The sequence below is a fragment of the Ochotona princeps genome, chromosome 12, assembly GCF_030435755.1.
Source record: "Ochotona princeps isolate mOchPri1 chromosome 12, mOchPri1.hap1, whole genome shotgun sequence".
NCBI classification, from domain to species: Eukaryota; Metazoa; Chordata; class Mammalia; order Lagomorpha; family Ochotonidae; genus Ochotona; species Ochotona princeps.
In genome coordinates this window covers 67,281,155-67,302,136 of record NC_080843.1, presented here as the reverse complement: position 1 = coordinate 67,302,136, position 20,982 = coordinate 67,281,155, and the positions used below count along the sequence as shown (strand labels likewise).

The 20,982-nt window shown below is 43.8% G+C and overlaps 1 protein-coding gene across 1 annotated transcript in view; it reads right to left on the bottom strand.

Moving 5' to 3' along the window:
• Positions 1–647: 647 nt before the first annotated feature.
• Positions 648–20,982, bottom strand: part of MICU2 (mitochondrial calcium uptake 2) — an 89,277-nt gene continuing 68,942 nt past the window's right edge. The window contains exons 7-12 of the mRNA XM_058670980.1: positions 18,408–18,473; positions 14,195–14,292; positions 6,219–6,390; positions 3,638–3,746; positions 2,727–2,884; positions 648–1,295 (exon numbers count right to left, since the gene is read on the bottom strand). Of these exons, the coding sequence (XP_058526963.1) occupies positions 1,191–1,295; positions 2,727–2,884; positions 3,638–3,746; positions 6,219–6,390; positions 14,195–14,292; positions 18,408–18,473 (708 nt within the window). The 3' untranslated portion in view covers positions 648–1,190. The remainder of the gene's footprint in view (positions 1,296–2,726; positions 2,885–3,637; positions 3,747–6,218; positions 6,391–14,194; positions 14,293–18,407; positions 18,474–20,982) is intronic.

Genomic DNA, 20,982 nt, shown 5'->3' with positions numbered 1-20,982 from the left:
TCAAGATGCACCTCAGCAGGACGCTGGACTGAAGCAGGCCCCCTGACGTGGGATGCCCAAGCAGCCCTTGACTGATGAGCCACACACTCACCCGTTAGCTTCACTCTTCAGCAACTCTCAATGAACAGGCTCCTTTGTCCCGTGCATCATGACTTTGCAGCGTAAGTCACACTCCTTTAATTTTGTAGGCCACAGACTTTTGCAAACATACCAGGCCGGTGGAGGGAGGCCTTTCAGCTGACTGCCCATCCCGCCTGGGGCCCTTGCTTGCTACAAGGCACAAGATGTCCAGGAGCCTCTGGGGCTCTGCCTGCCGCAGTCCTGGAACCAGCCTCTTCTCTGGAGATAGGAACTAGTTTTACTTAGTTCTCTTTCTTGTTTTTTTGAGCATTACCTGTTTTTGATAACTTCCATGTACCATATTTTTAAAAATGCCAGTTTGATACATTTTACATTTATTTCAATACCAATTGATTCCTAGTATCATTTATAAAATCTCCTGAAACCCAGGACAGTCCACAGTGCCCTTGGGCTCGGAATTGTCCACATCACACTGGTTTTTAAGAACATATACTAGCGAGGTTGGCAAGGGATGAACTTCTGCATTAAAAAACACATGTAAAAAAATAGCATCTCAGTACTTTGGCTTTTTGTGCAAATATTTTATTCTGCTTCAACAGGACATGAAAATTTATACATTATTTAAGACAGTGAATACAAACTTAACTGAAGCAAAATCTACAGGAAATTGCTGCGATATAAGATATTAGATATAAGATGTGGATGAGAAAAATCTAAAATAAGTTTTAGAACTTCATTTTCCCTTTTAGGAACATCACAACTTTTAAAATTCATACTGGCCATGTTGATCAACTTTTTTTAAAAAAAAACTCGTTTACTCTTCCAGAAAGCTTATCATGCGTTTGTACCTAAGAAATCAACAAAACTTTTTCTTCTAATCAAAGTACAAAACAAAACCTCAAATGTAGGCCTTCTGATGCAATACAGGACCTGTTTTTACAAAAGAATAATTTTTCTTTCTAGTAAGTTCTTTAATGAGAGCCAAGAAATGATTGAATCAGAAAGCAAAGCCAAGGCATTTGTACAGGAGGAAGGAAGTGGCTGAGGGCTGAATTCTCAAGTTCCGACATTCAGAGCGATCCTTGGGGAGCCACCATATTATTACATTTTTAAAAAAGGCCTTTTCCAGCTTGTTTCCAGACTTCTTTTACACCTTTAATGCTTTCTTTTTTCACACATTTCCAGTATTCTTGAATGCTTTGTTGATGTGGCACCTGTTAACAAACAGTAGAAATGAAGGCATTATTTTGTGCACAGCTGAGCAGGCTGTGTTGTGCACTCTCTGTGACTGTTTATGTCCTTCCTACACTCTTGTGGAGAGCAGCTGAGAGGGGTTCAGGTGACTGATGGCTGCCACGCAACTCTGACTAGGGCCAGACACGAAGAGTGAATGTGCCATGAGGCTAAGCTGACGGTTAGCTAAGGAACGGAAGCTCACTAAGTTTCCATTACTCACGCTTCTTCCCTAAGAAGACAAATGAAGAGCCATCTTCTTTAATATGTAGGCTTGGGAGTTCATTTTTTTATAATACTTCCCCCTCTAGGGTTTTTATAATGTTTCCCTTTTGGTGGGTGAAGTTCATCTAGCGATACAGAATTAAAATTCAAGACTAAGAAGCTGACTTAAAAGGATCTATAATTAAAAAGAAATAAATAATAGGTCACAAAACACCTGATGGAAAAGTTCAGGAGGCATTGATCTGACTCATTTAAGCGCTTTGTGGATAATTCACTTGGTAAAATGGAAAAGTAAATGACAGAAAATACTTGCATCCTGGAAACCCCAGGAGCGTGGCACTCCTGGAGACCAGCCCAGTGGAAGCAGGTCCACTTTGACTGGGGCTGTTCTTGCTCCTATCACTGTTTTACAACTCCTCGACTTTTCTTCTTACTTTTGTTTTTTAGAAACTAGAAAGAGCTCCTAGGTGTATTTAACTGCTAACTGCAAAGATGGGTTGAATTCACAGGAATAATTATGTTCCGTGGCTACAGAGCCTGCAAGACGGTGCTCACTGTCCGCGAAGTGCGTGTTGGAGAGTGAGTTCACTCTCTGAGGTTGCACGGCCTTGTCTCCACGAACAGCCCCCCGTGGTTTTCCTTCTCTCGCTCCTTCTCCTGGGTCGACTGTGTCTGATCTTCCCTTTGTAGACTTCTTTCATGAGAGTGCTTCTAGCTGGCTTTAAACAAGACCCTCAGTTTCATTTGCTCTACATCTAAAGATTAATATGTGAGTGTGACTGAATGATAGGTAAGATTTATTCCATGTCTTGTGAAAGTGCTAGTATTTTACACTTAATTTTCACAATCACTCTTTCTGACATTGTCATTTCCTCACTGTGTGGATGTGAAGGGCCTGAAGGTCGACACGACGGGGCTGGGGTCTGAATCCAAGCATTTCTAACTGGAGCCCAAAGCTATATCCTAGGGGATAGGCTCTGATCCAATCCAAGTTTTATTTTCAAAGGTAAAGATAAATGTTGAATCCCATTTGTAAAGGATATCTCATTGTGAATTACATCTTATAACTTTTTAACAAGTGATGACAAAACCTCTATTCAAAACCTTGGTTTTGCCCAAACTGTAGATTTAAGATGAGTATTAAACTGTAGAAATACATGTATTTTTAAAGACTCAACATCTGTTACCCATAGACCCCGATGCATCCTGTTTTTCAGCACTCCAAGAAACTCCCCGTGACTAAGACACTCATCCCCATCCAGGTCGAAGATCTTGAAGACGGTGTCCAGAAGATTGTTGGAGAGCTCTTGTCCTGTTGCTACTTTCACGGCTCTCTTGAATTCCGCTGCAAACAAAACAAAAGAACTCATCAACCAGGTGAAAAAGTCAAAGGGCAATGAAGTCTAAACTTGCATTACTTAAGAAGTGAAACAAATCTCAATTTTTACTATTTGGGAAGAGAAACACAAAATACCCACAAGAATGTGTTAAAGTCACGAAATTTGGCTGGAAATGAATCAGAATAACCACAAGTAAGCTGTTTAGTTTAATCAGTGTTTCAAACACACATATTTAAGCATTTCCTTCTCCTTTTTAGAAGAATGAGAAAAATAAAAAAAAGCAAACATTAATCTGGGAGTGTTGTGAACCTAGAATGTCATGTTGAATTAAAAGGTCAATCAGTTATTTTACTGATAGCCACATTTTAAGATTTATTGTTATTGGAAAGGCAGAGTTAGAGAGTGGAGAAAGAGACAGAGAGAGACAGAGGGTGCTCTTCTCAAATGGTTGCAATGGCAGAGCTGGGCAGGTCTGAAGCCAGAAGCCAGAAGTTTCTTCTGGGTCTCCCACATTGGCACAGGGTCCCAAGGCTTTGGGCCATTTTCTGCTGCTTTCTCGGCCATTAGCAGGGAGTTGTACCAGAAGTGCAGCAGCTGGGATTCAAACTGGTGCCAATATGGAATGCCAGCACCACAGGTAGACTATTAGCCTATTACACCACCATGCCAAGCCCATAGCCAGCTTCCTGATTGCTACCATCCAAAGAACTGAGTGAAATTATTTATAGGTGATAAAAACAATGATTCATGATACTTACCTAGTCTGACAGGGCGATGAGCTAAACTAAACATTTGCATTGCGATAGCAAAGTCTTCCAAGTGAGTGGCAAAATGACAAAATGATTTGAACTCATCCAAACTAATGCTCTAGTAAAATAAAAAAAGAACTTTTATTACAACTTTATAAAAACATCAATCTAACAACTGAACCTTCTTTTCTACCATACAGCTTATGAACTTTGATCTCTGTAAACAAGTCTGTTACAAGTGCAAAATGCAGAACAAGAAAATCCGAGGTCTTAGAGCTGAGGAGGGACCACAGGAGACCCGCAGGGCTGCAGTGCAGACTTGGCACTGTGAGCGGGGCCCCTTGCGAGATACAGCCTGAACGGCATGCAGCCCTCGGTTCCGACGCTGAAGCACTAACCTCTGGCGTGACTCTATTTGGAGCCATCCTTGTTGAGAGGTAACGAAGGTTATCGGGGGCACAGCATGTAAAGCTGCCACCTGTGGCACCAGCAACCCACATCTCTGCTGGCTCGAGTCCTGGCTGTTCCACTTCCGATCCAGCTCCTGCTAACGTGACTGACTGGGAAAAGCTGTGGAGGTTGACCAGGTGCCCAGGCCCCTGCATCCATGTGGGAGAGCTGGAAGACGCTCCTGGCTTTGGATTGGCTCAGCTCTGGCCGTTGGGGTCATTTAAGGAGCAACCAGCACATGGGACCTATCTCTGTCTTTCTCTCTGTAACTCTATTAAGTAAACATAAATCTTTATTTAAAAAATGAGGCTATCAGGTAAGACTGGTGTTCAATGCAAGAACAGGAAAAGGACCCAGCTTCACCCCTTCTTGCTATTTGTCTCCATGGGTGTGCACAAAGAAATGGCCATGTGGTGACAGTGTGCGAGCTTAGACACTGCCACCCACCACGGCCTCGTCCTCCTGTCCAGCACCTTGGTCTTGGGATTCGAGAACTGTGAGGAAACAAACTTCTGCTAAGTTGTCCAGTCTGTGTATTCGGTCAGGGCGGACCAAGGACAACAATGCGGGGTTAAGAGATCTGCCTTGTGGTATTTTTACTGAGAACCACAATGTTCACTCATATATGCTTCTTTTCTTTCTTTTTGCTTTTGAAGATTTATTTATTTTACCTGAAAGGCAGATTTAGAGAGAGAGAGAAAAAAAGAGAGAGAGAGAGAGAGAGAGAGAGAGATGCAGATCTTTGAGCTGCATCCCAAATAGTCACCTCCCAAATGGTTGCAACGGCTGGAGATTGGCAGATCCGAAGCCAGGAGCCTCTTCTGCAACTCCTACATGCAGGGGCCCAAGGATCTGAACCATCCCCGGCTGCTTTCCCAGACCATAAGCAGAGAGCCTGAAGCAGAAGTGGAGCAGCCAGGACATGAACTGGCGCCTACATGGGATGCTGGTGCAGCCCACTAAGCAATGGTGCTTGCCTTTTTTGTCCTTTTCTGATTTTTGCATATACGAAAGATTTTACTTCTTGGCTTCCTGGAATTCAGGTGGAGTTATTCCGGCCAATAGTCAAGTGCCAGGTGATGTTTCTAGGCCAAAGCATCTAACTTCTGGAGTGTGATTCTCCCTAACCTTTCCTGCCCTGTCTTTAGGGTATGATATTCCCAGATGATGGAGATCCAAGGCAGCACGACGTGGAGAGTTCTGGGTCCCAGTGCAAGCATGTGCTAGCGCCTTCCACCTGACTGAGGGGAGAACCACTACACAGACATGTAGTACATTCCAACACATTGGCCAGTGACACGCCACACATGTGATGGTGGTAGCATAAGATTATAATGCGGAGCTGACAAATTCCTGATGCCTAGTGGGATGTTTATGTGTGTGTGATGATGCTGACATTAATACACTTGCTGTGCTGCTAATCATATAAAATATAAAATACACAGTACTTGGTAATAAGATGGTTACTGGTTTATGTATTTGCTACTCATCATAAGTTGTATACACATCTACATATAATACATAATATTTGATAATAAAAGATGGTTACTTTGTTGTTCTACACTTCTAATTATTATTTTAGGATGTATTCTGTTATTCTGTCTGTGACAAAAGGTTATTTGTAAAGCAGTATTCCATGTCATACCAGCAGCAGCCTCACACAGCTTGCACTGTGCTGTCCTGACTGTACTGCTGTTGCGTGTGCTTGGTTTAGTTCTGTGTTGTTTTGTTCATCACGGCTCTGGGAGCAGTAGGTCATGTCAGATACTCATCTATACCACAGACTATAAGCTATGCCATCCAGGTCTGTGCAAATTCACTCTGTGATGCCAAACGATGCTGAAGTAATGTCATGATGCATTTCTGAGAAATGATTCCTGCCACTGATGTATGGCTCCATTTATGACAGTAAGACTTCCTGACTCTGCCAGAAGAGCAGTTCACGGTCGCTACACTGATTCCTACCTTGCTCATGAATGAGAAAACAGTATGTAAGAAATGCTTCTTAATTGGATTGCATATTTAAATAACAGAAAGTAGCTTAGTCTTGATTAATTTGAGGTTACTTCATTTGATTATACTGACATTTCTAATCTACTATATCATCCTTGTCACATGTACAATAAAAGGGCATACCAACCTCTCCTGCTGATAACTTCTCTCTCACATTTTTCCAATAAATGTCTTTATTTTCAGTGTTAGTGAAAAAAAGCAGCCACTCTGCAAAGTCTTCTTTCCTCATGAAACTCAAACCTTTCGAAAACTGGAGGAATTCCATTTCTTGAATCTCTGTTTGTAAATTTTCCATAAATCTATTGAAATACAAAACCGACATCAGTAACACGCAGCACTCAAACTTAATGTAAGTGGGATGGCAGAATAATTCCGTATGAACTGTCGGCCTGCTGGCCCCGACGTGGTGACATTTCAGTGCTGTGCAGAGGACTGTGGGAAGAGAGGCAGAGATGCTCAATCCAGTGCCTGCGTCACTCTGACACTCCCTACGCACAGTGCAACCTACATTTTTATAAAGACCTAAAATTTGTAGAAACATATAGAAAATAAAACTCATAGAAATAAGATTCTGAAATACAAATACTATCAATAATCAGAGAAATTTTAAGGAGAAGTACTGCTTTTAAACATTAGCATTAGCATTTTAGTATTATCTTAGTATTTTTCAGGTATCAAAGTTGATCAATGTAATCAAAAGCTCAGCTCTATCCAGAAATATTTATAGCCTTATAGACAGTAACATATGTATGACTCAACATTCCTTTCTTATAAAAACATCATGCCACTTCGATCACACTGTCATCAATAGCTTTCTGGGAAAGGTACAAGTTGAAAGGATATCAGATAAAAACATATTTTCTTTGAACCAGAACCCAGAAATGTTATCCTTGATTTATTTGTAACCTAAATCATGTGAAAAGTATTATGATCTCCATGAGGCTTAATATGTTACAGATCCTTTTATTTACTTTTGTACATGGTACAAGTTCTGTTCTTGCTGTCATGTAACAATTCAAATGGAAATGTACTGGGATTTTGAAAAAAAAGATTCCTTCTAGTTCAGTGGAGAAAAATCACCATTGAAAATGGCTTGCTTTAGGTTCTTTGCTTAACTTATTAACTTTAAAAGTACAAATGCAAAGTCTGATCTTAGCTTCTACCTGTGTAGTGAGCAAGGATCTGTTACCTACAGCATTTCCCAACCACACTGGAGACAGACATTTACCAAGGCCATGCTTCTTTCTGGATCAAAGAGGAATTTTTTCTAAAACTTGGATTATTCCAAGTTTGGACTTAGAGCTCACCCAACGTTTTGCTTATAATATTTTGCCATTCTTTTACTTTGCCTTGTCTTATAGTGTACTGTAGTGACATACACTTGATTGTTATTTGATTTTAGAAGAATGATTTATTTGCAAATGAATGTCAGAAGTAGAAGACACGGTATAAAAACATTACTTATTTCTTCCTTTGGCACTGTGTGAACCTTCTTTTTTTAAAATTTTTTTCAAAAGTCAGATATACATACAGAAAAGAGAGACAGAAAGATCTTCTATCCACTGATTCACTCCCCAAGTGGCCACAATAGCCAGAGTTGAGCTGATCTGACGCCAGGAACCAGGAGCTTCTTCCGGGTCTCCCACATGGGTGCAGGTTCCCAAGGCTTTGGGCCGTCCTCAACTGCTTTCCCAGGTAACAAGCAGGGCGCTGGATGGGAAGCAGGGCTGCCGGGCATTAGACCCAGTGCCCACATGTGATCCTGGCATGTTCAAGGTGAGAACTTAAGCTGCTAGGCCACCGCACTGGGTCTTGACCTTCATTTCTAATAATTCTGCTTGATTTTGTCTCAGTGTTGGTATTTCCTGGTGATACATTCCTTAAGTTCTTGCCTGTAGTACCTGCTGGCATGAGTGAAATATGGGGCTGGGAATGGGCATCGTAGGTGAAGCTGGGGAATTCCCCTGTTATGCTGCAGCTCCTGTGGGAGAGCCCCAGAGCCAGAGCTGTGGGTGGGCCAGCTGGCAAAGCTGGGACAGTTCACATGAGGGTTGGGACTTGGGTTAAACTAGGCTGGGCTAGACTGCTGTGCTTGTTGGCTAGAGCTGGGACTCGGGGTGGGCCAGGCTGATTCAGGCTGTGACACCTGCTACTGAATGTGGCTGAGACTGAGCAGGTGGGTCATGCTAAACTGGGCCACAATACCTGCTGCCAGCACACATAAGACCCAGGGCTGGGAGGGGGCCTGGGAGTGGAACTTCGAGGTCTCTCCTGCTAGGCTGCTGCTTCCCGTGGTGAGTGTGAGAGCCAGGGCTGGAAAGGGCCCTGGTGGTAGTACCTGTCAGCCAGCTGGCATGAAGGCTGGATCTGCATGCAAAACTCACTGGCATGTTTGAGATACCAGCTAGGTGTGGGCTGGGCGGGTTAGTCGTAGCACCTGTTGGCAAGTGTTGGGACTAGATTTGAGTCATGTTAGGTTGGACTGGCAAGGACAATATCTGGGGCTGGGAGTGGGCCTGGTAGGGGTTGCAGCTCCTGCTGTAAGCAGGAGGGCCAGGTTGGGGGTGGGGTGGTCCGGCCAAGGTAGCAACACCTGTCAGCAAATGTGTGAATCATATCTGGCGCAGGCTGTTCCAAGCTAAGCCACAGTACCCACTGGTGTGCATGAGAACTGGGATCAGATTCAGCCTGGGTTTGGCTAGGAAACAGCACATGCTGGCACGTGTAAAAAATGGGGGCTGGGAATAGTTCCAGTGGGGCTTATTGGGGGTTGCACCTGCTGTTGTGTGTTAAGGCCAGGCCTGAAGAGGGCTGGGATGGACTAGGCCACAGCACCCACCAGTGTGTGCAATGGATCAAATCTGACCCTGAACTAGCTGATGCACACAGAGTCAAGTCTGACATCACCGTAGGTGAGAGTTTTTGGGCGATTCCCCAGCTAGACTGTTGGGCTCTAACACTGGCCACAGGGACATTCACCAAGTATATGTTCCAACCTTGGAGTACACATACTGGAACTGGGCTTCCTTAGTTGCTGATGTCTGTGCAGGGCCAGCATACCCAGATAGATACAAAAGACATTTCAGCAAGCTAGTTTAGACCTCATCAGAGAATGGAAGAGGTTGGACAACTCTCCTGGCCAGGCTTTGTGGCAGATGCCTGGACTGTGGATGTACTACAGTGGACTTGGGCAGCCAATGGACCTTGGAAAGATTTTCTCAACCTTGGTGCAACAAAGCTGACAATGCCTTCAGAACTGTTGAGGCCACTCAACACCCCCAGAATATACGGGATCTCTAAGGAGTCATCAAATGACGGTTCTCCATTCCTAGCTGGTGATGTAACTCAACAGCAGAGGGGCATCCTTTCCTGCCTCTCCCAGCAGACAGAAGAGAATAAAAAGAAAGAACTGAAACATTTGTCCCACCCACCTTCCTCTGTACCTCAACCCTTCTCACCCTGACTGGAGGCCCACATGGGTGTGCACTCCTCTCAACTATGTAACCAAGATTAAAAACAAAGTAAAAATTATAAAAAGGAATGTAGTTCAGAAATTGTGTTTTTTATTGGATTCCTTCTTATTCCTCATATCTAATTGATCACTGAGCTCTACAATTTTACTTCCTAATTAAGTCTGGAAATCTTTTCCACTTCAAAATGCTACTCCCACAATAGTTCAAGGCTCTTTTCAATTCTTTTCTGAAATACTCAAATCCTCTCTCATAAAATTTGTCCTTCATTCTGCTGTTGGGGTGATGGGCATACGTGATTCAAATCTCCTACATGGGTCGTTCTTCAGGGCTTCTCGTTGCTGAATTAATTCGAGCTCTGTGTCATGGTATGCAAATCCTTCCTTAAGCTCCATTCTCGCCACATGACACTGCTCTAATCAACTGCTTATAATCCCCATAGTAAACCATATATTTTAAAGTTTTCACGTCTTTGCTTCTGTCATTCTTTTTCCCTCAAACGACTTCCTGTTGAAATGAAGTCTGCCTGTCTGATTCCTGCTCATTTCTCATAACCTGGCTCACAAAGCTCCCCTGAACAGCTACTCCCAAAACGCAACACAGACTACACTGATGTCCCGTGTTCTCCAAAGACCTACTGCTTTATGAAGGCCTTGATTATAAGGCATTTCAAAGGTTTTCTGCATGCGTACTATTACCAAGGGAGTATACCTAGTACTGCAGACATGGCCTGGCATGTCATAGTATACTCCAGAGGGACCACACATGGCCTTAGATATCAAAGTATATGATATGGGGCCCGGCGGCGTGGCCTAGCGGCTAAAATCCTCACCTTGAACACACCAGGATTCCATATGGGCACCGGTTCTAATCCCGGCAGCACCACTTCCCATCCAGCTCCCTGCTTGTGGCCTGGGAAAGCAGTTGAGGACGGCCCAATGCATTGGGACACTGCACCCGCATGGGAGACCTGGAAGAGGTTCCAGGTTCCCGACTTTGGATCGGCGCAGCACCGGCCGTTGTGGCTCACTTGGGGAATGAATCATCAGATGGAAGCTCTTCCTCTCTGTCTCTCCTCCTCTATGTATATCTGAATTTGTAATAAAATAAATAAATCTTAAAAAAAGTATATGATATGTACTAAACAACTAACAACAACAACAAACAACTTTGGCAAACTGCCCTGAGCTGAACAAGGGGTAGGTCTTGTGCCTCCTTAATCAGCTTTCTTGTCCCCATGTTCTACTGCTTTCTAATAAGCACACTGTTCAGCTCTGCTTAGTCATTCAGCACAGGGAGGTACACCGTCTCATTTTGCATAGTTATTCTCATTGTGAGAGTAAGCAGAAGATTGTATTTTAATGTTTATAATACTTAAATAATACACGAGAGTCTTGCCATCTCAGGTAAATAAGTACAGCCTGGCTGGTTAAAAGTTGTTAGGAATAGCTGTGAGTCTAGAACCTTATTGCAGCATGGGCAGGCACACATCCTCCATGCTGTATATGGCTCCTTCCACGGAGCGGCATGGTTACTGTTTGGCCCCTTGTGCCAGAGAGTGAGGGTCTGTGGCGCAAGCTAAGCTGCCCCTGCCAAGCCACTGGGTGAGAGCCCACCACCAGTCAGCCAGCTCTCAGCAGGTTATGATGCATCAGGCAGACCACCCTACTGCCTCAAAGACTCAAGGAAATGGTAAATGGTGGGGCCAGCATTGGGGCATAGCACATTGCACAGCTGCCTGCCATGCCAGCATCTCAGATGGACTCTGACTCAAGTCCAGCTGCTCCACTTCTGATCCAGCTCCCTGCTGATGCACCTGGGAGAGCAGCAGCAGATGGGACAGCCCTTGTGCCTCTGCACCCACATGGAGACCTGGAAGAAGCTTCTGGTTCCTGACTTCTGCCTGGCTCAGCCCTGGTGACTGGTCATCTGGAGAGCGAGGCAGCAATGACTTCCCTTTCTCTGCCTCTCTCTATAACTGTGCCTTCCAAATGATAAATATAATCAGTGTTGAAAATAAAATTATAATTAAAAAAGGTTACTCTTGATCCTGACAACCTCTTAACAGGAGGTCAAATGCACAGAGCAGGGGGGGACCCCAGAGTGGAGCAGGCGGACAGGAGGAGGCTTGTATCCCAACCCTGGAGACTCCCAGATTCTCACCAAGGACTGTCAGTATGGGCACCAAGGACTGCATCCCAACTGCCAAGGAGACCACGGGGAATTGGAGTGCCTTCAGAGGCCAGGAACTCTGAGGTCATCCACTCCCTCTCGGATCTCCCACATGGGATGGAAGATGCCCAGATCCTTCCTCATAGGATCTAATGTCATCGGAACAATAGCTGGGAGCCCTGAGCGGATCTCAGAAACAGAACAGTAAACTCCCTTTGGAACTCGGGAGGGAAGCTTTCTCTGGTCCTTACTTAGTTCCAGCTTTGGATCCCCACCCGCTCCTGCAATGACCATCAGGGTTGCTCTGGAGCCGCCCCCCCACCCCCCCCCCCCAAAAAAATTAGAGTAGACAGATAGAGAACAACAAGGAAAGCTTAGAATCAGACAGGAAATGGTCAGCTTGGACACTCATATACCTTACTAGGTAGGACACAAAGATCAGTTACTCCTCACTAAAGTATTGAAGATCTCTCTGCACACCTCTCCTAAAACTGTTCTGCACCTCAACTGTTGACATATGCCTTGTTAGAGTTATAAGCCAGTTTGGACTATCCTAAAATCTGCCAAGTTCAGTAAAAATTATGCTTCAACACTATAAACTGCTAAATACTAAAATGAAAATAGACACGAGACAGCTGAATAGCAGTACCCTATTGCCATTTAAAGGTGTATAGTAGCCGGTTCTGTGTATAAACTAAAATTGAAATGTCAAAGAAGTAGGCACAGGATGTGGTTAAGAACTTGCATTTTCTAACATACTGGTTACTCAATACCATGTCAATCAACTCCATAATGTTGTAAACTGTTGTTGATGTTATGTTGGGGCTTTTAATTGGTCGGGATGACATTCTGCCAGCTCTGCTTTCAGACCAGAGATGGTCCCCTGAGAAACTGTTGAATTTATTTGGACAATAAGATGCTGGACTCTATGCTTGCAATGAAAGAATCTTGAATGAATTTTTTTTTTTTTTAATTTTTTATTTTTTTAAAAATTTTTTTTTATTAATTATTATGCATTATGTGACAGTTTCATAGGCTCTGGGAATCCCCCCACCCCTCCCCACACCCCTCCCCCCTGGTGGATTCCTCCACCTTGATGCAGTATTACAGTTCAAATTCCATCAAGATTCTTTCCTTGCAAACATATACCCAGCATAGAGTCCAGCTACTCATTGTCCAGATGGGTTGAACAGTTTGTTGGGGAGACCATTTCTGGTCCAAAGTCAGAGCTGGTAGCATATCATCCCAGTCAATTAAGACTCTCAATATAACATTAACAGCAATTTGTAACATTATGGAATTGACAAGGTTTTGCGTAACCAGTATGTTAAAAAAAACAAAATAAAAAAAAAAAAAAAAAAAAAAAAGAAGCAAGTTCTTAACCACAACCTATGATTATCTCATTGACATTTCAATTTTAGTTCATACACAGGACCAGCTGCTATATACCTTAAAATGGCTATAAGGTACCATTCAGCTGTCTCGTGTCTATTTCATTTTAGTATTTAGCCATTTGTTGTGTTGAAGTATAATTTTGCTGATCTTGGCAGATTTTAGGATAATCTAGACTGGCTTGTAACTCTAACAAGACATTTGTCAGCAGTTAAGGTGCAGAACATTTTTTTTTTTGGGGGGGGGGGGTGTGCAGGAAAGTCCCCAACACCATGGTAAGGAGTGACTAATCTTTGTGTCCTACCCAGCGAGGCATTAGCCAATCCATGCCAGCTCTTTCCTGTCAGAATCTTGAATGAATTTGAAGTGTAATACAGCAACAAGGTGGAGGAATCCACCATTGGGGGAGGGTAACGGGGAGGGGTTGGGGGATTCCGAGAGCCTATGAAACTGTCACAAAATGAAACGTAATTAATTAAAAAAAAAAGGTTACTCTTTCAATTAAAGTTGGGGCTGCTTGAGTTTACTATGATACTATGGTCATGTCTCTTAGTTGTGAACATAAGGTTACTAAAAAGAACTGCTGTATTCTATCAAATGGGTAATACTTTTCATAATAGGTTAGAATATTCAATGAGAGGTACATATCATACAGGTTTAGCTCTCAAAGACAGTACACAGATCTGAACAGTATTTAGTTTTATGGTCCAGGTTTCTGAGAAATGGATTGTTTCTTCATTTCTTCCTTTTCTTTCTAGAGATTTATTCATGTGCTTATTTGAAAGGCAGAATGACAGAAGGAGAGGGCGAGATGGAGATGTTCCATCTGTTAGTTTCATTCCTGTTTCGGAGCTGGGCCTGGACCAGGAGCAGGGAACCTCACCTGCAGCTTCCCACGGCTGGGAGCGGACTACACACGTGGCCATCCGCGGCTGTCTCCCAGGCACGTTAGTGGAAGCAGGTTGCACGAGAAGGAAGGCAGCCAGCGGCTTAATCACAATGTCAGGCCTGCTTGCTTCACTTCTTACCCACCAAATTTCCAGAAAATGATAAGGGCATCTGCATTTACCTTCGAAATTCCTGATAATGAAGCTTTTTTTCTCCTTTTTTTCCGAAGAAGCGTATTTCGAGAGTTGTATTAATTTCAGATTCTTTCACTATTGATTCCTATGAAAAATAAATACTAATTTTAAATATTTATAAATAACAACAAAAACAGAAAATGTAGACTGGAACTCAGACAATGTTCAGAAATGATTCTTTTGTTTTTAAAGATGTTTTTATTTTTATTGGAAAGTCAGATTTACAGAGAGAAGGAGAGACAGAGTGAAAGATCTCCCATCTGCTGGTTCACTCCCCAAGTGGCCCTAGTGGCTGGAGCTGAGCTGATCTGAAGCCAGGAGCCTCTTCAGGATCTCCCACACGGGAGCAGGGTGCCAAGGCTTTGGGCCGTCCTCAACTGCTTTCCCAGGCCACAAGCAGGGAGCTGGATGGGAAGTGGAGCGGGTGGGACACAAATCAGCACTCATATGAAATCCAGGAACATGCAAGGGCAGGACTTTAGCCTCTAGGCTACTCTATCAGGTGCAGAAATGATTTTTGAAGCAAGGAAAAAAGTTGTAAAAGAAGGATGCCGTTACTCCTTCTGTATTTTTGCATATTTAATTTCATATATTTTGCATATTTAATACAAATATATGTATGCTTAATACAAATATATATGTATTTGTTTAAACAAGAAAAAGAAAAGTCTATAAGGGATAAAATACTTAGGGTGGATATTAGTAGTAAACAAAATTTTAGAGCTGGGCAAGCTTAGAACAGTGAAATAAATGTTATTTCAAAATGTGATCTCTAAGCCTAACTTATTGACCATGTTAATTAAAAGATAAAGCAAATTGGCCACTGAAAATATTCCAACTGCTTCTCAAAGATGGACTGAGGCCGACAAACCCTCTCTCCACAAAGCAGTCGGCTGGGCAAAATGTCAGAGGCCTGGGTGATGGTCAAGTGGCTAATCCTTCCTTTACAAGCGCCGGGATCCCATATGGGCACTGGTTTGAGTGCCAGCTACTCCACTTCCCATCCAGCTCCCTACTTATGACCTGGGAGAGCATAGCAGCAGGCCCCAAATCCTTGGGATCCTGTACCCGCATGGGAGACCCTAAGGAAGTTCCTGATTTCTGGCTTTGGATCGGCTCAGTTATGGCCATTGTGGTCACCTGAACTCAAGATTTTTCTTTCTATATCTCCTCTCTGTAAGTCTGCTCTTCCAATAAAACTACAATAAATCTTTAACGACAAACAAATCAACAAACAAGCCCCTCCCCAACCCCAAATGGTCAAGAACAATCATTTTTGTGCTCTAGAATCCGATCAAAGGGTAACAAGCAACTGAGAAGCTTGTCCTCACGCTACTACTGGCCTTCGTGGTTCTTAGCGTGTGGCCCTCCTGTCCAGAGCAGCCTCCAGCTCCTCCTAGCTCTATAGCAGGGACAGGCCTCCTGGGGCCCAGAGCTCCCCTGCTGCTGAGGGCCCTCCCGGCCTAGAAGGGACAGGCCTCCTGGGGCCCAGAGCTCCCCTGCTGCTGAGGGTCCTGGCCTAGCAGGGACAGGCCTCCTGGGGCCCAGAGCTCCCCTGCTGCTGAAGGGCCCTCCCGGCCTAGCAGGGACAGGCCTCCTGGGGCCCAGAGCTCCCCTGCTGCTGAGGGCCCTCCTGGCCTAGAAGGGACAGGCCTCCTGGGGCCCAGAGCTCCCCCGCTGCTGAGGGCCCTGGCCTAGCAGGGACAGGCCTCCTGGGGCCCAGAGCTCCCCTGCTGCTGAGGGCCCTGGCCTAGCAGGGACAGGCCTCCTGGGGCCCAGAGCTCCCCCTGCTGCTGAGGGCCCTGGCCTAGCAGGTTTGGAGCTGTAAATAGGTGACTGCAAAAGTTCCATTATATGAGGCTGAGCGTCTGTGTGGTCCAAATTTAGGCTGGCAGACAGCTCGATACTAAAGCTTATTTGAGAAACAAAAGTTTTTGATTCTGTATTGATTGATAAGCATGCTTGATGAGAATGAAAACTGGTTCTTACTCTGCAGAAGGTATTTTTCAATATTTACCAACATGGGAATGGTTAGCACAACTTCTATATCCATATAACAAAGTAGTACAAAGCCATTAAAAAGGAATGAAAGGCAACACTAAGATAAAAAAGACAAGTATATAACAATATTTAGTATGGTACTGCTTGCATAAAAATGTAAAACAGGGGAGCCCAGTATGACAGCCTAGTAGCTAAATCCTTGTCTTGCATGCTTGGGATCCCATATGGGCATTGGTTTGTGTCCCACCTGCTCCACTTCCCATTCAGCTCCCAGCTTGTGGCCTGGGAAAGCAGTAGAGGATGGCCCAAAGCCTTGGGACCCTGCACCCGCGTGGGAGACGTGGAGGATGCTCCTGGCTCCTGGTTTGGATTGGCTCAGCTTTAGCTGTTGTGGCCACTTGGGGAGTGAACCAGCAGACAGATCTTTCTTTGTGTCTCTCCTCTTTGTAAATCTACATTTCCAATAACAATAAATATATCTTTAAAAGAAAGTAAAACAACGAATATATATAAGTCTTTGTTATTTTCATTTTTTTCTTTTAAGTTTAAAGTGCAGGGTGACAGAGGGGGATTGGTAAGAGGAGACAGAGAGAGAGATCTTCATTTGCTAGGTCATTGCCCAAATGGCCACAATGGCTGGAGCTGGGCAGCTCTGAAGCCAGGAGCCAGGCGCTTCTATCAGGTCTCTCATGTGTGTGCAGGGGCCCAGGCACATGGGTCATTTTTGGCAGCTCTTCTAGGCACATTAGTAAGGAGCTGGATCGGGAACTTAGCAGTTGGGATTTGTACTCGCACCCTCATGGGACGCTGGGGCTGCAGGCGGTGGTTTTACTTGCTATGCAAGAACTCTGCTCCAAATGTATTTATTATTCACACACCAGGGAAAGTCCATGGGAAGTGTACGTTATCTTGGTTCCTTTTCAAAACATTCATTTCATGGCTTCAAAGCCAGGTGCCTGGGCCTCCAGTCGGATCTCTCCCATGGGTGGCTGTCCTGCAGGTGCAGGAGAAGGGAGATGGACAGACACAGTTATGGATGCCTGTATGGGAGCTGGCAGCTCAACCTGCGGGGCCACAGTGCCTGCCCTGCGTGTCATGTTTGAGTTGTTTTTCCAAAAACTTTTTGAAGTGCCTTTGCCGTTATACCCCATTCTACTCCGGCTACAAACTTTGCTTGCTGTTGCTCAAACATACTGGGGACACCTACCACAGTCCTTGGGCCCCAAATGCTCATTTCTCAGATACCCATAATTCCCTTCAAGTCTTCCCTCAAATATCTTGTTCACAAGCTCTTCCCTGACCATGCTAACACTGCAATCTGCATGGACACTTTTAACTCTCCCACCCGTCAAACACCTTGCCTTAATCTGCTCCAATTATTTCATCTCCTTCTTCTCAAAGTTAGAACTTCTTGTTCACAATTCTCTTAACATTAAGGCATTTCAAAAAGATCATGGAAAAATAGAATCAAAAGATAATCTTATTCTGGTATAAAAAGATTTTCTTTTTTAAGCTTTATTAATTTTTTTTGCTTTATTAATTTTTTAAAGATTTATTTTTATTACAAAGTCAGATATACAGAGAGGAGGAGAGACAGAGAGGAAGATCTTCCATCCGATGATTCACTCCCCAAGTGAGCTGCAACGGGCCAGTGCGTGCCAATCCGATGCTGGGAACCAGGAACCTCTTCCGGGTCTCCCACACGGGTGCAGGGTCCCAAAGCTTTTTGGGCCGTCCTCGACTGCCTTCCCAGGCCACAAGCAGGGAGTTGGATGGGAAGCAGAGCCGCTGGGATTAGAACCGGCGCCCATATGGGATCCTGGCACGTTCAAGGCAAGGGCTTTAGCTGCTAGGCCATGCCGCAGCACACAGATTTATTAATTTTTAATGGACAGATTTACAGAGAGAAAAGTGTAAAAAGTTTCAAAACGCATGCATAGTTTGTTCATAATATGCATTTCCATGAACTTTCTGAAAACTTGACATACACACAAAAATCATCTCAAACATTTTACACTATTTGCTGCCCAGGAGAACAGGGAGGAGGAAACCTGCCCCAGCTACAGACACTTGGACACACTGTGAAGTTTGGTAGTGACAATACTAACAACTACCTGGAGTATTTACTGGAAGAAACAGAATACGGCAGTTATTGTAAATATCACCTTTCCGGACGTTCCTGGTTTTATCTGTACATACCTGACACTCCGTGTCATTCATTTTCATGGTCTTCAAGTCCTCCTGTTTACTTATGATTTTCTGCAGCTAAAAAGATTGCAAATATGAGTTTATATGGCTTGCTACTGGGTTTTTCAAAACAACCTGGAAAACAGAGGCTAAACTGCTATTATAAAATACACATTAGCTATTTGTTAATTATTACCTTAAATCATTTCTGAACCATAACTTATTTTTTTCCTTACATCACATAAGAATCACAGGAGAAAAACAACGGAAGTATTAACATTAGTTTTTCTCCTAAGAACTGGTTTACTTATTAGTAGATATACATTATAAAGGTAGCATTCTATAAAAATGATATCTCATTCATAAAATTTTCTATAACTGATAGTTTATAACCACATTCTCAAGTAAATGCTCTTAAAAACTGTTTTTACATGTATGTTCTTCTTTTTCCCTTTATGCTTTTGTAAGATATTAAGATAATTTAAAGACATATTTCTTCTCATTATAAAATTGTCAATAGTATCTTAAATTGGTTACGTTTTAAAAACCTACCTACCTTTCACTCATTTGCTTCAATCCTCATATGGGAAGCAAATTAAAAATAAAAAGAATTTTAAAAAATCAGATGAAGACAAAATACTAAACTCTGTATTTAAGTCAACTAGCAAATAAACCTGCATTCACTTTTTCCCCCAGGCTATACCTTTGTTAATAATTTGAAAATTTCTGTAATTAAGTTCCAAGTCAGTTACCTTAAATTGAGCTGCTTTATTATGTTTGTTTTAGGCAAACAGTTTATCTTTAGTTCTCCAAATCCCTTAGACGGTTTTCAATGTCCCCTACCTTGTCTTATCTTTAGGGAAAACGGTTAAAAAGGTTTATATTTGATATACTTTTTCTTAGTTAAAAAGAAATGGTTTAAGGTCAGATTTCATATCCAATCATTTCTATCACTCCCTTCATCTTTCAAAGTCCTTTCTGCCTGCAGAAAATGCCAAACACAGCCAGGCGAACCACCCGGCAGCAAGCACCCTGCAACGTGACTGACGCAGCTTCGGGACTCCTGCTGGGCTGTCTCTGCCCTTCCACTCCCCGCCCTCCGCTCAATTAACAAAGCTCTTCTGCAAAAACAGTTACATGCGGTGAAATATACAAATCAGCCACATAATTGTGAGAGATTCTTGTTTCTCCCCCAGGAAATAATTTCTCCTTATGTCCCCACAAAAAAAAAGAGCCTTCTTCTTTTCTCTCTCTCCTTTCTTCTCTGCCGCCCGCACTTCCTTTCCGTTTCTACGCTTCCCCTTTCTTAAGATTTGTTTATTTGACACCTCCCACTGGTTTAGGTGAGGGACTAGTGTGTGATGGGCAGAGCCGGGGAGAGCTGCAATACTCATTGGTTCCAATGGAGGTCGGGGCTCAGAATAGATCCAACCCAGGGGTTACAACCACCAGCTGATCGGGGTGATGGACGGTGGCGGGCACTGTGCTTACTAGTAGTGTATTTAGGAGCCTGGACTGGGAACACCTCAAAGTTTCTTTGGGGATTCCCCTGAACAAAATGGAGGAATCAAAACATTAACCAAGAAAAGATAGAAGATGGAGTAGATCAATCAGCCACCTCAGCTATATGTTTGCAGCAAAAAACTGGACAAGGGGAAACTCTAAGATAGACTATGTCAATCAGTGGACTCTGCACCAGCCTCATCATACCTGGACTGTTGCTGATCTAATTGATCGAGGTGACGCTCTGCTGGCTCTGCCCTCAAACCTGAGAGGGCCTCCCTAAGAGGCCGTCGAACTTGACTGGACAAGTGGGATGCTGGACTCTGTATGGTGTGAGCTTTTAATTAGGGAGTCTCGGCGGAACTTGGACTGTGGTTATGCATCAAGGTGGGGGGACTCACCATGGGGGAGGGGCTTGGGGTGAAGGGGGGAGAATCCCAGTACCTATGAAATTGTGTCATGTAATACACTGTAATTAATGAATAAATGAATAGAAAAAAAAAGATTTGTTTATTTGAAAGGCAGAATGTGGGGCGAGGATGTGTGTGACACACATGTGTGTGAGACACACACACACACACACTGAAGATAGACAGATACCTTGTAACCATTGGCTTTCTCCCCAAATGGCCCCAATAGGCAGGGTAAAACCAGGAGCCAGAAACTCCACCCAGATCCACTACACGGGTGACAGCTGCCAGTGCGTGGGCCTCATCTGCTGCCTTCCCAGGGGCAAGCACGGAGCTGCATCAAACAACAGTAGCCAGGGCATGAGCTGATACCCTCCACTCCTGGATGGCAGCACTCAAGTAATGGCTTAACCCGCCCCACTCCAGGTTCATTTTCTTTCTTTTAAAAGATTTATTTATTTATTTTTTACAAAGTCAGATATACAGAGAGGAGGAGAGACAGAGAGGAAGATCTTCCATCCGATGATTCACTCCCCAAGTGATCGCAACGGCCAGTGCTGTGCTGATCCGAAGCCGGGAACCAGGAACCACCTCCGGGTCTCCCACGTGGGTGCAGGGTTCCAAGGCTTTGGGCCATCCTCGACTGCTTCCCCAGGCCACAAGCAGGGAGCTGG